The 17,647-nt window shown below is 34.3% G+C and overlaps 1 protein-coding gene across 2 annotated transcripts in view; it reads left to right on the top strand.

The window, feature by feature from the left end:
* The window catches only part of LOC145266298 (protein flightless-1 homolog), a 146,948-nt gene that overhangs the window by 115,082 nt on the left and 14,219 nt on the right, over positions 1-17,647 (top strand). For both annotated transcript variants that reach the window (XM_080121848.1, XM_080121847.1), the window contains 4 exons: positions 1,403-1,580; positions 4,792-5,008; positions 16,957-16,994; positions 17,325-17,448. In XM_080121848.1, the coding sequence (XP_079977974.1) occupies positions 1,403-1,580; positions 4,792-5,008; positions 16,957-16,994; positions 17,325-17,448 (557 nt within the window). The remainder of the gene's footprint in view (positions 1-1,402; positions 1,581-4,791; positions 5,009-16,956; positions 16,995-17,324; positions 17,449-17,647) is intronic.

Genomic DNA, 17,647 nt, shown 5'->3' with positions numbered 1-17,647 from the left:
AATAACAAAACCATCAACAATCCAAATCATTAAAATAACAAAACATAAAAATTAACAATCCAAAATCAACAATCCAAAACAAGAAAATTAAACATAAATCATGGCTAATAAAATACTACAATGGAATATAAAAGGCCTAAAATTTAATCTTGAAGAAATAATACTCCTCATCAAAACCCTTCTTCCAGCAAAAATTTGCCTGCAAGAAACGCACTTAAAAGAAAATGACAGAATTAATATAAAACATTACTCAATATACAACTACATAAACAAAACATCAAACATCACCACTGGTGGATCATCATTATTCATTAATAAAAATATTCCACACAGCGCAGTAAACTTAAAAACAAGTATGCAAGCTGTTGCAATAACCGCAACATTACACAAAGCAAAAACTCTCTGCTCACTTTATATACCACTGAACGAAACAATAAATTAAATAAAACTAAATGATCTAATCTAACAACTACTAAAACCTTTTTTATTGGTGGCCGACTTTAATAGCCATAACAAAATATGGGACAGTAAAAAAAAACCAACAACAAAAGAGGTCAAATCATTGTAAAAATAATCAACTCAATAACAAAGAGAACACATACCTTCATCCAGTAACAGAAACACTATCAGCAATAGACCTAACGTTATGTGACACAACCGTATACATGGACTATAGCTGGAAAACACACGACAGTACATGTGGAAGTGACCACTTCCCAATTATACTGGAAAACGAGAACCCAACGACCCAAAAGTGGTTGATATGCCATAAAACAAAAAAAAAAACCCAAACAATCTCTATAGACACACAATGGTCCTTATCCATGAAATTCTTTATTTGGCCAATCAACTCTGGTGTTCTGACTTCCTTACTCCTCCCACACTACTCATCATCCCTCACAGACTACTTGCCCTCCTTGAATCTCTTATGTCACTCAAAAACTGATGCTCAATTTATACAAGATGGTCCAAAAGCAGTCTGAAGTATTCCATACGTTTCTGTGGCATTTTGTTCCAAGTTTAATACAGAATTTTATTGCATATCGTTCTTCTAAAGTGTCCTCACGGCCTGAGTGCAGTTTTGAAATTCACCAGCTTTGACAGTTAGGCTTTAGTAGGGTGTATTCCAATTCCTACTGTAGCTGTTCATTTGAACCTGAAATCTTAAACATTAGTCAGTCGTCTTATAAGATGTATAGCAATAAGATACTGAATTTTCAAGACTCTATGACAATTTTAAATGCTTGTACACAAAACATCTGGAAACTTATTTAAGGCACCTTATATTTATTAGACACATTAAATATTAGATTATGGTCTGATGAAATCATCATCAACCTAATATTTAATAATATATTTATAGCAAATACTGACCTAATTTTTTATTTCTTTTTATTTCAAGGTCACTTTTACAGCCAAGATTGTTACGTGTTCCTGTGTCGTTACTGGATTGCTGTGGAATTTTCCGATGAGGAGGACGATGAAAACGCCGAACCCCCAGAAGATGACTACAAGTGTATTGTGTACTTCTGGCAGGGTCGAGAGGCCAGCAATATGGGATGGCTCACTTTTACTTTCAGGTTAGCCCCTTTTTTATCGCGTAAGCAAAACTTGCGGTTTGCCAGGTTCTTATTTAAAAACAAAATTTAACAAAAATGATTTTACAGTTCTGAATTTTTAAGATGAAGGTTGATTATTTTAACTACTTGTTTTGATCGGACTATTGTTCTCATCTTGAGGGTTAGTTGTACCATGTTTTGATCGGTGTTGCCTTCAACTTTCGTCAGGCATGCTGGTTGCCATCTTGAAAGAAAAAAGGAGGAAAGTTACTGGTTCCATAGTCTTGAACACATTTTAACATTGAATATCTCGAGAACTATTAATGATATAAAAATAATAAATATCTCGAGAACCATTAAGAATATAAAAACACATCTGGTATATTCAGAAAGCTTGTAATCTCAGGTTTTTTATGGAATGTTCGAATGCGACAGTGTCGTTGGATGTAACAATAATGATGATGATAATGGAAAGAACGAGCATTGTGAAGAAATGATCTGAAATGGAACACGTACATCAAGTCTGTTGCCCAGGTTGCTGGGAAAATGGTGGGATCCTTTTACCACTCCAGAAGATATCTCACTACTGATGCAATTCTCTATCTGTATAAAAGCCAAGTACGTCCAAGAATGGAGTACTGCTGCCACATCTGGGCTGGATCTGCTAAAAACAGCCTATCCTACCTTGACAGAGTACAAAATAGACTGTGTGGCTTAATGGGGGATGCCCTTTTCTCTTCCCTGCAACCTCTCTCCCACAGAAGAGACGTTGCGAGCCTGTCTCTGTTTTATCGTTATTTCCATGGCAGGTACTCGTTTAAGCTCCATTTTCTGGTCCCCCCTCGCCAATCTTTCACGAAAAACACCCGTCTAGCTGAAACCACTGTCAGTAATTTTCCCCACTCTTTATCTGTGCCTAAATCAAAACGTAGATTCCATGAACAAAGTTTCTTTCTTAGAAGTGCACACCTGTAGAACTCTCTTCTGTTTGTCTGTTTCCCACCTTACTACAACTTGGATGTCTTCAAGTCCAACATAAACAAATTCCTGATGAATCGCCCCTTAAGTAAGACACTTTATCAAATCTCCAATTACTACGATACTATCCCATTGACTACTGTACACGCAATAACCCTTATCCCCGAGTGGCCTTCGGGCCTTGATAAGTGGTGACCTCCATATAAAATAAAAGAAAAAAGGTTTTTATGATATTGATTTAGTACACGTAAAGAAATCTGTTTTTTTTTGGGGGGGGGGTCATGATAATTTTTGTTGACATAAACAGTCATTAAAAAAACAGCTGAAAACATTGATGTTTTGAATATAATCTTGAAAAAATGTCAGCAATCGCGCCTTTTGACGATTTCATAAGTTCATCTAAAAAGGCCACCCTTGTTAAGAAAAATAGTTAACCAAATTCTGGGTGGTCCAAATTTATTATTGGGTTACTTGAAATATAAGCCAGATATTATGAGTTTCTTTGGATAAGGAAAAATAAGATGGTGGATACAAATTCAAGTGTTTCTTGATTATTGTCTGGGAATGTGATCAGCCCCTAAAAGATAACCAAATTATTTATTTTTTTACTCATCTGAAATAACACTTGGGAAAAAAACCCTTGGTTATGCAAATGAAGCAAGAAGAGAAGGAACCCTCCCACGTGAGTGATGGTTTAAGGTAGTCCCAATGGAGGGTAAAGACAATGGACCCTCCTGTTGAGAGTGGCAGTCAGATATACATATTTGAGGAAGAAGAAGAGGAAAATTTTTTTAGAGCTTAAGAATTTCAAAAACTGCCTGAGATTGTTTTTCTGAGAATTGTGAAATGAAATTCTGGGGATCGGAGGTGAGGTTAAGCCCACTTGATTCTCAATATAATAAAAGGCAGGGGCACACTCTGCTAACTGTCTGCGGTTTTCACACTAGTCAGAGAGAAACCCCTGACTTAAGACACACTCTGCCAACCATCTGGGACTTTCACACCAGTCAGAGAGAAACTCTTGACTTAAGTCTCACCCTATTCTAAGCCCTTGAATCTACACTGTGAAGAGACAAGCCCTGACTTTACAAATGGTTTTTCTTTGTTTGTTGATTGCCTGTCGAATTGAAGTTGATTTCAAATGTACTGTGAAGCCCAGACAGTGAGGATACAGACAAAGCTGACGTGAGAAGAGAACTCAGCACGACGAGTCAAAGTGACATTCAGCCAGCCCAAGTGAACGGTGTTGCCACACAGATTTAGGGTCGCGCATGTTTTGTGTGTTCCGAACATCCGAGTGGTATTTTCCAGTGACCAGTAAGAGTCTGGTCACCCATGAAGGGTCTACCACTAGACAGAGTAAAACGTGTAGCCACCGGGACTTAGGGTTAGTGCCCAAGTGGCACATTTAAGCCCAAGTTGAGTTACATTTCTGATCCCGCAACCAGGACTCTTGTGTTTACATTGAAGGATTCCAGGTTAGGTTACACAAAGATGTTCAATGTGAACAGTCTTGGTCACACGGCATATATCAAGCCGATAATCCAATTCAAAACATGCAGTTTGAACTTGTTCAACTACATGTTCTGAAGTTGAGGGACATCCCGTTCACTTAGTTAGGCATAAGCACCCAACCGCCACAAATTTACCAAGCCATCTCACTATGGACTTCCTTTTTGGTGATTGTTTTCCAAATTTTTTGCAAAATGCATGTTGAACAAGTGTTCATGATTCAGTTTTTGCAAATTCAGGCACACAAAATGCCTTTTCTGGTTGAGTGAACGCCATTACTAGATCTAAAAAGAAATGAAAAAATCAAAAGCCTTACAAAAAAACTTAATGAATTTAGCTTTAAAATGGCACCACTGTCATCTTACTATCATTCATAGTTAAGCAGATATGAGGACTTGAAATTTTCCCAAGACTTTTGGAACACCCTGTATAGTAGTGATTTCAAAATGGTGGTCATGCCATATTACAATCTGCAAAAAATAAAATCTTAATAAAATTAAAGAAACTGAAATTCGAGTGACGTTTGTTAATTGATGTCTTATACCTATCGTTAAAAAAAAATTCACTAATATTAGAGTTATCTGATTTTTTACAAAGAGTTTTATATAAAACTAAATTAAATATAGCGCATATTTGAAGCCCCTACACCTAGCAGCTTTTCCTAATGATTGGTTTTGTTTCAAATTTAATTTTTTAAATTTAATTTTTATTTAACTTTTTTAAAATTTTTTTATTATTTTAGTCTTCAAAAGAAATTTGAAAGCCTTTTTGGCGACAAATTGGAAGTTGTCCGAACGCATCAACAGCAGGAGAATCTGAAATTCTTGTCTCACTTCAACCGTAAATTTGTAATCCACAATGGTAAAAGAAAATTGCCTTCCGCTCCGACTGTCAAACGTGGTGTTGAAATGTTCCATCTCAGGGCTAACGACAGCCCGATTGCTACAAGGTGCATTCAGGTAAATTATTCTTTTGTTTAGTTTGATCGTTATGGTATGCCTCATTTTATGGCAAAAGTGTACGTGTTGTAGAGTTATAACACTCCTCTTCAGAAGTCAAAAAGTGTTTGTGTTGTAAAGTTCAAAAAGAACAAGAAATAGTGTTGTTTGTTGTTTATAGAGTAATTAGCTTTTAATTTTTTTTTTTTTTTTTGTGTGGTATGTGCCATGTTATTAACTAGTGTGTGTATACACGTTTGTAAATAACACAAATATATCTACACACACACACATATATATGTACATAAAAGTGGGATTATGCATGTAAGAACACTTATCAACCTATGTACTCAACAGATTTTTGATCTACGGACTTGAAATTTGGTATATTGGATGCACACATCTTAGTTTCTGTATAAATTAAAATATAATATTTATGTGCATTTTACGAATGGGCAACACCGGGCGGTTTGCTAGTCTATCTATATATAAAGTAGTAGTGTATGTGTCTGTGTGTACACCTTTCCTACAACCACCACAACTGGACCAATCATGATCAAACCTAGCATGATGATGGTCCCTCACCTAGGAATGGTGAACACCATTTTTCAAGGTTACGGTCAAAGGTCAAGGTCATAGCCTATGTATATATATATATATATATATATATTCTTCTACAGTGCACACCACTAGACCGATCATGATCAAACCTGACATGATGATGGTCTCCGACCTAGGAATGGTTCAGACCATTTTTCAAGGTCAATGTCAAAGGTTAAGGTCATATTTGGTTCGGCTCCTACAACATCCACTTACTGCAAGGGTGCCCGCGAAGTGGGTACCCGAGCATACGCGTAAAGTCTTTGCTCGTGTGTGTGTGTGTGTGTGTATATAATATATATATATATATACATATAAATAAAATGAACTCATTTGTTCCAGTCTGAGTTTGACCTTAATAGGATTAAAAAGCAAGACATTACATGCAAATGTAAACTGCAGCACGGGATCTGAGGTGTGCTATAGGCCTATTATCCTTATACTTCCTTGATAACCGTACATTCCTACATTTTTTCTGGTGAGAGTTTACTGTCAAAACCAGTTAGAATCAATGGATGTTGTAAAATCTTTTCTCTCTATTAAATTCCTACTACTCCTGTTACCACTTAACACCACTGAGAATGCGTCCACAAGAAATAGTAGGATTAAACATCGGTTCGGAATCGTAAAGCGTTATTAAAGCCATTTTTTTCTTTTTTTTTTTTTTTTTTTTTAATCTATTTTTTTCCTCCTTCGCTCCCATAAAAAAAAGAAAAAAAGAAAACATGAATTACGGTCCCATTAACATTATCTTTTTGCCTTTTTTTTTTTTTCTTACATCGAACGCAAACTGCGTGCCTACTCTGATTTTACTTCCGGTTCTGACGACTCAAACCACAAGCTTTATTTATTAGTATTTCCCACTAAAAACTTGTTATTAAATAAACAAACAATTTCTTAGTTACAATTTATTATTCGAACGATACCGTGAAATTACTTGCATTTCATTTAAAAAACAAAAACAAAAAAAAAATTAAACGCACTAAACGTCCGATTAAGATTAGATTGTTTTGTTTTGCATTTATTTCACACACTGTGAGACTACTGAGTTTTTACTTCCGGTTTAGACGACTCCAACCGACGATTCTAACTATGAGCTTCATTTATTACTGCTTTCAACTTCACAGATTTTTGGAAACTAACATCTCATTTTTTACAAATTACTATTACAACGCAACGATATCATGAAATTACTTGCATTACACTTGAAAATCAAAAACAATAATATAAACTGCGCGACTACTCCGTTCTTACTTCCGGTTTGGACGACTCTAACCGACGATTCTAACTATGAGCAATTTATTATTTATTTTTATTACTTACATATTTTGATCGTGTAATTACTTGCATTCAATTGAAAAACAAAAACAAAATACAGAACCAGATAAACGTCCGATTAAGATCAGAAAATTATGCTTTTTCTTTATTTAAGAATTCCGCATGTGTTTATATTAACATTTATGAATGCTTCCTTTTCATTAACGAAATTACATTTGCTACGTACTGAGTTTCCCACAACTTTTTTGTATCTGTGTTTACTAAGACAAACCCTTTCGATTTAATGTACATGTACCGTTTAGTGGGCTCGAAAAACAGTCTTTATCTGCATCTTCCAAACATACGACTACTGGCGAACACCGTTCATTACGTTACGTTCGCGAAAGTCAGTTCAAACTAAAAAAACTCTGTCTTAGATAGTTTTTAACTTATTTACCCAAACTTAAAATATTCAACAAAGTCCGCAACCATTTCTCTTCTCCAAATACAGGCATACACACTGTGTTCTTCGTGATGATTAAACATTTTACATGAAATAAAACACTAACATATCAGATCATTACATACTGCAAGAGTACCACTTCTTAGATTTTTGCATTTTTTTTTTTTGGGGTGGGAGACGATTGCTGTACTAGGAATATAAGAAACATGCACTTTCTCTTTTTCTTAGACTTTTCCATTACACCAAATTGAGCCACAGCAACGTGTGGCAGGGTAAAGCTAGTATATATATATTTTTGCTTGGGTGTACAGTGGCATCAAAAAGAAAGTCTGCACTTGTCATTTTTTCAAAAGCCACAAATTTTAAACTAAATTGAATGCAACTGTTTAAACAACTTATACCTCATTTGATTCACCTTTTATTCCTGTATAATTTTACCTGTTTATATTTGACTTTTAATTGAAGTATCCCAGTGTTCACGTCAATTTAAAAAATTAACTTAAAATCGAGAAGGCAAAAAGAAACTCCACACAATGGAAAATTGTTATTTGAATGTAACTTTAGAACATTAATGCAACACAAATACAACAGAAACACAATGAACTTGTTAATATTTAGTAGCAGAGCCCTTCTGCAATTCGACAGCCTGCAATCTTTTGAGCATTCCTTGAATTAGACTGGGGCAAATCTCTGGTGAATAGGCATCCCACTTTTCTTTAATTTTTGTCCAAATTTCTTCCAGATTTAACATTTTATCATTGTGTAGCTGTTGCTTGATGTAATGCCATATGTTTTCGATAGGATTGAGGTCTGGAGATTGTGCAGGCCAATCCAAACACGGAATATCATGCTCTTCCAGGAACCTCTTGACATTGCCAGCTGTGTGAATAGGAGCATTATCCTGCACAAAGATGAGATTATCGTCCAAATTCCGACCAAGTAGGGTAGAAAATGCTCAGTCAACATATTAATGTACTTGGTTGAATTAATTCAACCTTGCAAGCGAACTATAGGCCCTGGACAATTGACGTTTACAATGCCCCACACCAAAACTGAACCTCCAACGCCTTTGCAGCATTAAAACCTGTCGGGTTAAATTCTTTGTCTTTTCTTTGATGGATATACTGCCTATCATCACTGCCTAGTCTATTGAACTTGTTTTCATCGCTAAAAATCATTTCAACAAATATGAAGAGTCATGATCTTCATTGCATCTGACAAAGTCCAGATGGCGCTTTCTGTTCTTTACAGAAATCATTGGCTTGCATCTTGCAACACAGCCTCGCAAATTAAATTCCTTCAATCTGTTCTTAACTGTAGAAAGAAAGCACTTTTTTAACAAGATTGCACTGTTGTTGGATTTGTGGAGCTGTTTCAAATCTGTTTCCGAGGCTGTGGATCTTGATAGCATCGTCTTCCGATTTCCTTATAAGGAGTAACTCTAGGATGACTAGATTTAGGGGTATCACGAACACTACTGGTGTTTTGGTGCTTTTGCACAGTCATTCGTACCTACATATATATATGTATGTATATGTATATATATATATATATATATATATATATATATATATATATATATAAAAGTGAAAGTGTCTGTGTGTGTGTCTGTGTACATTTCCCTATGCAATAACTCTGTCAATTTTTAGTCTACAGACTCGAAATTTGATATACAGGTTACTGAGATTTGGGAAAATCGATGTGATCGGTTTTGGACCAGAAATTTGGCGATTAAGGAGTCAAAGTTCAACGATTTGACTTTTGAGAACTCTACCAAACTCCTCCGACAATTTTGGGTCTACGCACTTGAAATTTTAGATATAGGTTCCTTGGACATGAATCTAACTTAATAACTTGATTTGAGCCCAAAACAATAAATTTTAAGGGGTCATAATAGGGGTCAAAGTTTAAAAAAATTGACCTGCGGTCTCTTCCAAATTACTCAGACAATTTCTGGTCTAAATATTTGAAATTTTACATAAAGGGTATTCAGAGATAGGGCAAGCTTTTTCATCGGTTTGGGTCGAAAATCTTTAGTTACCAATATATAAATGTATGTATGTATGTCTGTTTGCATCTCTGCTTTAAACTTTCAATAGAGGCGATGGTCAGTATCGTTTTAAAGTTCGATCTTTCATACGACCAATATCGAAAAATTGGCTAAAAACATTAATATCTTCCCCTTCAACTAGGCACTTTTTTCACCGATATTTTTTAACATTATCCTCTCCTTTAGATTGTCTAGCCTTAATTTAAAAAAAATGTCGCTTCTGGTTTAGCGGTGGTTGTAACAGCATAAACGTTAGGATTTACCCCGTTCTTTTCCTCCTTTGCGGTATGGGTTCGAGCCTGCCTTCCTACTACCACTTTTTTTTTTTTTTTTTTTTTTTTGTTGCTCAACATACACATCCAAACCACCCAGCAACACCGGGCGCCCATGCTAGTATATATAAAATTATTATTTCATATATTCACATAAAATGTTCTAAGGAAATAATATTTTATGTATCTATTTTCTGAGTGCTTAATATGTGAGTAGAGCTAGGTACTAAGTTGTGGAATGATCTATATGGCAGTTTAGCTACACAATTAATCTGTCAATTCTCTATGGGGATGAAACACGGAAGCTTCTGTGTAGCTTAACTACCACACATATATTTTCATAAATTATTATTATGGCAAACAAAATCCTTAACATCCCACTTATATCCATCATGTGATAATCACAATTTTGTCCTACATCCCCTTATCACTTTAGGTTTTCAATTTTCCTCTGTCCACATCTATACTTTTTACTCTCTACCTTAGACACTTCATTATTTTGTTCCTAATGTAGTTATCGCTAGACGTCACATTTCTCACATGTTACCTAGCACCTTCTTTCTTTTTTTGATAAGAAGCATCAGGCTTTGAAATGCCTAGGTATAAAGAACATACATATATATATATATATATATATATATATATATATATATATATATATCCTGTACCCTTAATTGATGTAATCTCCCTATTGAATCTGGTCCTGGATATGACCTTAAACTATATCCAGTGGTGAGGCCCCAGCTTGCGGGCTTTGGGGAGTGTGGAGTCACCCTTTAATTACCATTGCTCCCAGGTCCCATCTGACCCAGAGTGGTAGTACCTGTTAGGGTCCCAACTATGGGTTAAATAGAAACCGACTTGAAAACAACAAATATATTATATTAAAAAATTTTTCTTCAAAATCTTTGGATTCGGCATTAAATAACCTGAAAAGGGTTGATATGCCGTAAAACAACCAACCAACCCTATTGAATCAACAATTAAATTTATATGCATTAGTATATATTTTTATATTGTCGTTTTTTTTCCCCCCTTTTCCCTTATATATATATAAACGCAGATCTCCTAAGAATAAATAAAAACTACAAACTGGAAATTTACATGTAAAAAATTTATTTTTCGGCAGATTACCTCCAATAAAGAAAGGCAATAAAATATCCTTATTCCATGGAGTTTCAAAGAATGTAAGATTCTTCTTTTCAAAGGAAAGAAACTAGTTAACAAATCATATAGATAGCGGAGCAAAAAATTTGCTGGTTTTAGCATTTTATGAAACTGCACTCCATGATGGTGGTCAGGCTGGTAGTTCATATATAATTTGGTCCTGATACAATGATGTATATTTGAATTTTCATCAACTGATGGATTTCTGATCATCCCTTAACAGCTTTTGAATTATTCATCACAACCGCACGGGATTAAATATCCTTCATGTTCACCTTCATCTTTTGCTACTATTTTAAAACTCTGAAAACAGATATAAAATTCTTTTGCTTCAGAACGCATTCAAAAGATATCATATTTTGGATTTACCCAATTTCGGTTTGATTTTTCCTCTTTTTCCTTTTTTCTTTTTCGTTATCACTTTTGACAAACCTTAAACAAACATTATTTTACGTTCTATGTAGTGCAGTAAACTTCTATACATTATATATATATATATATATATATATATATATATATATATATATATATATATATTAGTGATGGGACGATGCCAAAATTCTTTCCGATTCCGATTCCGTTCAAAATTTCCGATTCCGATCCGATTCCCGATTCCGATTCTTGTAAAATTTATACATATTTAATTAGAGATTTTTTTAGTTTGTTTTTTTCGTAAATTTTCAAATTATTACATAAACCCCTGGTTAACGTCCGCGTATATTTTATCTCAAATGTTTGCCTTGTAATTGATTAAAAATTGTAACACAACAAAACATTTATTTTGATTTTAAAACAAAGCTATATTGTACCAGTTCGTATTTACTGTATAACATGCTACTTACATGAATAGTGGAAAATATTCGAAGATTGGTAGGCAAAATAAGAAAACGATGTAAGAACAATATATTTAACAACGCCACTTAGCAAAGCCACATCACATTGTTACGAACGAATTTCTAAATAATAATATTACTATTATGAAAACAATTTTTAACGTGAGATTGCGTGAGCTTTCTGTGCTTTCTCTCGCAGCTAAATCCCTATTCCAAAATGAAATATTACTTTTATAGATTACGTGTTAGAACATTTTTTTAATTGGCGGAAAGAAAAGCGATCATTTAGAATTTAGAGTGTAAGATCAGTTTCGAATATAAATTTAACGTAAAATGATCATCATTTCTGGCCATCCTAATTCTTTATGGATATTAACTTAAGTGTTTCCCACTAAATTAAGTTCGGTTTGCAACGTTGTAAAACCATGTGTAATCGCTTAAAAAGTAGACACCCTATCCCCAATAAGCGCACATAATTTAAAATTGGTAACACACTACAGCTCATGTTACGTTATATTTATTTGTGAAACTGACCGTCTATTTTAAATTCCTAATCGTTTTATATTAGTGTTGTGTCGATTAATCGGAATCGGGAATCGGATAAATCGGTAATTTGGGGGGTATCGGAATCGGTATTGGAATCGGAAAAATTTGTGCCTAATTTCCGATTCCCAAATCGATTCTTTTAATATTTTTAAAAAGTTCATTTTCAATTGTTTGTACCGATTATAAATAGTTCTTTCTTTTAAACTATTAGTAAAACTAAAGAAGATCTAAACTTATTTTATATGCGTAAAATAAACAAAACAAAAATTGAAACTTTGCGAAAATTCGCTAGGTAACCTTTAGAAGAATGCAGTTTATTTTCAAAGTAGCGAAAGAATTGTCTAAAATTAAAGAAATATTTTGCCCAGAAAAATAATATCAAACATTATTGCTAATTAAATGAAAAGTAGAATATAAGTGTTGGGTTTTGTCGGTATGTTTGCTGCTCCCTCACTCGGCAATCGGTATTGACAAATATAACAAGCCGTGCATGCATGGTCCCCCTCTATGTGAGGAGGGGGGGATCGAATAAAGTGATAAAAAAGTGATACATAACTGATAAAAAAACAATTTTGAGTGAAAAAAAAATTTCAAAAGTTTTCAGAAAAATGACTAAGTTCAACTTTTGCTCCACACCCAATATTAGCCCTAAAACCTCCAGGGCTTGTGACTCTGATTTTTCCCAGGGTCAGTGATACTTCCATCAGGTGTATATCAGGTATGCCCATGGTTTTGCCAAGTTTCAGAAAAATCTAATGAATGGATGAAAAGTTATTCTGAAAAATATGTCAATTTTGTCTATTTAGAGTCATTTTGAGGTATTTTTTTACCTCTTTTGCCCCCATGGGGGAGCTGATTACTTGTAAAAATGTACAAACGGCTATGTTTCAGGCCTTAAGACATGTAAATTTGAGTTCAGCACCATAAAAAAAACACTAAATAGAGATACATAATCACATTTTAGACAAATATGAAAAAAGAGCCTAAAAAAGGGGTGGTTTTTAGCCCTAAAAGTTCCCGGGGGGCGCAAACCAGAGTTTTGCCAGGGTCAGCGATACTGAATTTACATTTGCAACAATTGCCTTCACATTTTGGACAAGTTTCAGTAAAATCTAATGGACGGGAAAAAAGTTATGGGACCAAAAGTGTCATTTTTGCCATTTTGGGCATTTTTGACCCCTTTTCAGCCCCTGGGGGAGCAACGAGAGTTTTCTTAAAAAAAAAACTCGATGTTGTGCACATCTACGTATTGGAGTACAACTTGTGGCAAAATTTCAGAAAAAAGTAATGGACGGTTATCCGGGAATCATCCGGACGAACGAACGGACGAACGCCACTGAAAACTATAGTCCCTCTCCGATAAATCGGGGGGACCAACAAGGAATGGGCAAAATTCTGAAAAGGCTTGGCCTTTGATTTAATTTGAAATATGCTTCCAGTGTGATTTTCTTTGATTCTGCCGGTATTGTTTATGTTTATACTTAAGGATTGCTACGACGGCGCCAATGCCGTCTGAAGCCGAGGCCTCCGTGAGCACGGAGGCCTCGCTGAAGCCCGCCAATCTCACTCAAAAGTTGAGTTGAAAGTATTATGGGGTAATTAACACCTTCGATGCCATTGGTTTCGACAACAATACTTTTTCACACCCACTTGCCAAATTTCTCAAGGAGTTTAATATGAAAAGATTTCAAACGAATAGAGTTTTATTTTATTTTCCTGGAGCCACATTGTCTGACACCGTCGCATTTTTCTCGGGTTTCGGAAAAGTTAAAAATATACATGAATATCTCACAATGAATTTATCAAAGTATGGATAAAATAGATAAAGAGAAAACATTTAGAAATTTTTCAGATTGAAAAAGAAATTATATTTACATTTAAAAGTCCCCCCTCATTGAAATTCTACTTTTGGACGATATTTGTAAACCCACTGAAAACCAAATTATTTTTAGATCTGGGATGAAGCTCTAAACTGTCTTCACGTATTAAAAAAGGGTGCTTGTGCAGTTTACACTATGTTAAAAAACGAAAAAAAAATATATATATATTCTACGTACTCGTTATGGAATGAAGTTCTCATAAAAAAATCACGTAATTTCATCAAATAGTTTTTATTTTATGCCGTAAAAACGATTTGGGAAATTCGGAATCTTCCTAAAAAAACTGCGATAATTAGTCAAGAGAGCGTAAAACAAAAACTATTTAATGAAATTACGTGATTTTGTAATGAGAACTTCATTCTATAACGAGTACGTAGATCTATAGAGTTTAGTTTTACTAATAGTTTAAAAGAAATAAATATTTATAATCGGTACAAGCAATTGAAAATTAACTTTTGAAAAATATTCAAAGAATCGATTTTGGAATCGGAAATTATACACAAATTTTTCCGATGCCGATTCCGATTCCCCGAAAATTACCGATTTAACCGATTCCCGATTCCGATTCCGATTCATCGGCACAACACTAATATATATATATAGTAATTTATAAAATATATATGGTGATTGAGCTACACTGAATATTCCACGTTTCATCCACTCTAGGATTCTTCAGGCTTATGCGCATAATCCTATAGTTGGATGAAACGCAGAATATTCAGTGTAGCTTAATCGCCATATATATTTTATAAATTACTAACTAGCTCTACCTACGTATTGAGCACTTTTGAAGTAAATACTTAAAGTTTACGCATAAATCTATACTTTCGTATATTAAATTTATGTGAATAAATGAAGTAGTTATATATATATATATATATATATGTTTATATATACCAATGATTAACTCCTGATGTGTTTGTTGGCAAAAGGGGCCCCTAGGGTTTTTCCATATATTATTTTTAAAACATTGTATAGATTTTGTACCATAAAAAGTTGTATGTATATGTATGTGTGTGTGTGTATATATATATATATATATATATATATAATATTATACTGTTGGTATAAATCCTAACAACAACACAATATGTCATTCCAAAGAGTGCTCAATGCATGAAACAGAGCAATATATTGATTGTTGGAGAGCTATTGGCTACACATTAGCAAACGTGTTTCAATGACCCCCTAGCAGGGAAAATCACCTCATCAGGCCAAAAACCATCCACGAAACTTTCAATAAAGACCATCCCTTTATATTAAAGCCAACTTTACAGGGTTGAACCATTCTAAAAAATATATATTGTCTGAAGACACTGAGTATTTTATAAAAGAAATATCTGTATATAAAATTATAACAAAAAGTCTATATTCCAAATTCTAAGATGTTGTCCATCTTAGTGTTTATTTCTTTCAGCAAGTTAAATTGTCCAATTCTTGACAGCACCTGTTTCATAGCACAGAACCATTCATATAATTATGTTAATTTTTTAATCTTTTCCGCCCTGACTCATCAGAAGAATAGGAACTCATCAACTTTAAAAGAAAATAAAAAGAATATGGGTATGATTACAAAAATCTAAAAAAATCGATTTTTGTAATCATGCTCATACTCCTTGAATTTTCTTTTAAAGTTGATGAGTTCCTATTCTTCTCATGAATCAGTGCAGAATAGATTAAAAAATTGACGTTAGGGTAGCTATGCATGTAATTGTGAGGCAAGGGTTGCACAATCCTCAACTACTCCTCTTCTGAATCGGCGCTGCTTAGGTCCAGTAGGAAGGAGAAGCTCAAAACTGACTGGAAATAACGCAGAAATAAGCGGAGAGTACATACAGCACTTGGAATTCCCAAATGGTCACTTATTTCAAAATTGACCAAGCTCAACGTTGCTTAACTTCACTGATCTGGCAGGAATTACCGTGTCAATGTGATTATGGCATATATATATATATATATATATATATATATATATAGTCATCCACATACAGTATTGTTTTGGTGTTTCACAGCTCATGAATGCGGCTAGACAAGCAACTACCTCAAGTCAGGATCAAAACCCGATCACCCAAATGACAGTTGGAGCTTCTGACTTTTGTGCTATAAGACTGCTGCTATGCGGGCAATGAATTAACAATGTTTTGACATTGTCCAAATACTTAAGCTCAATTTGTTTATACAAAGAGCATCGCTTTCTACGCTAATGGTAATTTGTATATCACTTCCCAAATGCTCAACCTCAGATAGGGAGCATTATAGTCATCCACGTACAGTACTGTTTCATTGTTTCACAGCTCATCAGGGTGGCTAGACAGCAACTACCTCAAGCCCGGATCGAAACCTGATCGCCCAAACAAGGGCACCTAGCTTTGCCCTGGGTGTAAAATACGCTTAAATATATTTTAATTTGTCAAGATTTTGTATATATTATTATAGAGTCGTGATTTCACAAGTAAAAAAAAAAACAAAAAAAAACAAGTATTTGGGTGCCATCAGCTTGAATCGAAACCGAAACTGTAGCATTCAAAGCTGGTGACGTTACCACTGTATAAACGTGACACGTATATGAACTGATTAAAAATAAACTAAGATGAATGTACAAAATGTATAACGATTTTTTTCAGTTTTGACTCATTGAGATATATAAGGTTAAGTCGTGGGAGGTGATCCTAAACTAGTGAAGTGAGTGAAACCCTGTATATACACTCACGTGTGCAACTGTAAGGGAGTGCTGCAAGAATGTGGCAAAATTGTAATTCCGTATTATTTTCAATCCTCTCATAATATTCATCATCATTCCACTGACAATCCATCCATCTCATTAACTTATATCTTTGAGTGGCTTTTGGCCTGAATGTTCTTCACAGATTTCATTAAATCTTTTTTTTTTCTTTTTTACAGATAAAACCGGATGCATCTTTATTAAATTCCCATTTTTGGTAAGTAAACATTTTTTTAGAAATCCACAAATGTGCTTTTAGAAATTTCATAAACTCAAAAAGTGAAACTTGTCCCAATAAGGGTTGAGGATATGTGTTGCATGGAGAGAAATAGCATGATAATAATGGTCTCAGAATGTTTTAATTTGAATTATATTAGATGTGTGTATAAGAAAAAGTAAAGGTATTATAACAAAACCATTACAAACTACATCATTCGAATTCAAAATTCCGCAAAAACTTTCTTCTCAGCCTAATAAGAATTGCCTTTTATTTTCAGTTCTTAATAATTTGTAATATTACCGTTTTTTTTGTTCTCATTTTTCTCAGTTACATCTTGAAAGTTCCATTTGCCAGCGAAGATCTGCAAGGAATCGTGTACGTATGGATTGGAACGAAAGCTGACCATGAAGAAGCGCGGCTTGCTGAGGAGATTGCCTACGATTTGTTCAAAGTAAGAATTCATTTCCATCAAAACTGTGGAATGCATCGATAATGCTTCATATGCTTTCAGTTACCAAACCTTAAAATTTAAAGAAATCTTCTTTTAAGAGTGTGTATTTACGAAAAGTTTTTCACCAGTTTTGGGGTATTACTTTAGGGTGTTTTGTAAGGAGGGAGATATTTTTTGGATGAGATGGATTCAGAAAAAT

Source organism: Euprymna scolopes, chromosome 41 (assembly GCF_053919585.1).
Source record: "Euprymna scolopes isolate OS-2025 chromosome 41, ASM5391958v1, whole genome shotgun sequence".
Lineage (NCBI taxonomy): Eukaryota > Metazoa > Mollusca > Cephalopoda > Sepiida > Sepiolidae > Euprymna > Euprymna scolopes.
This window is presented reverse-complemented; position numbering and strand designations above follow the sequence as displayed.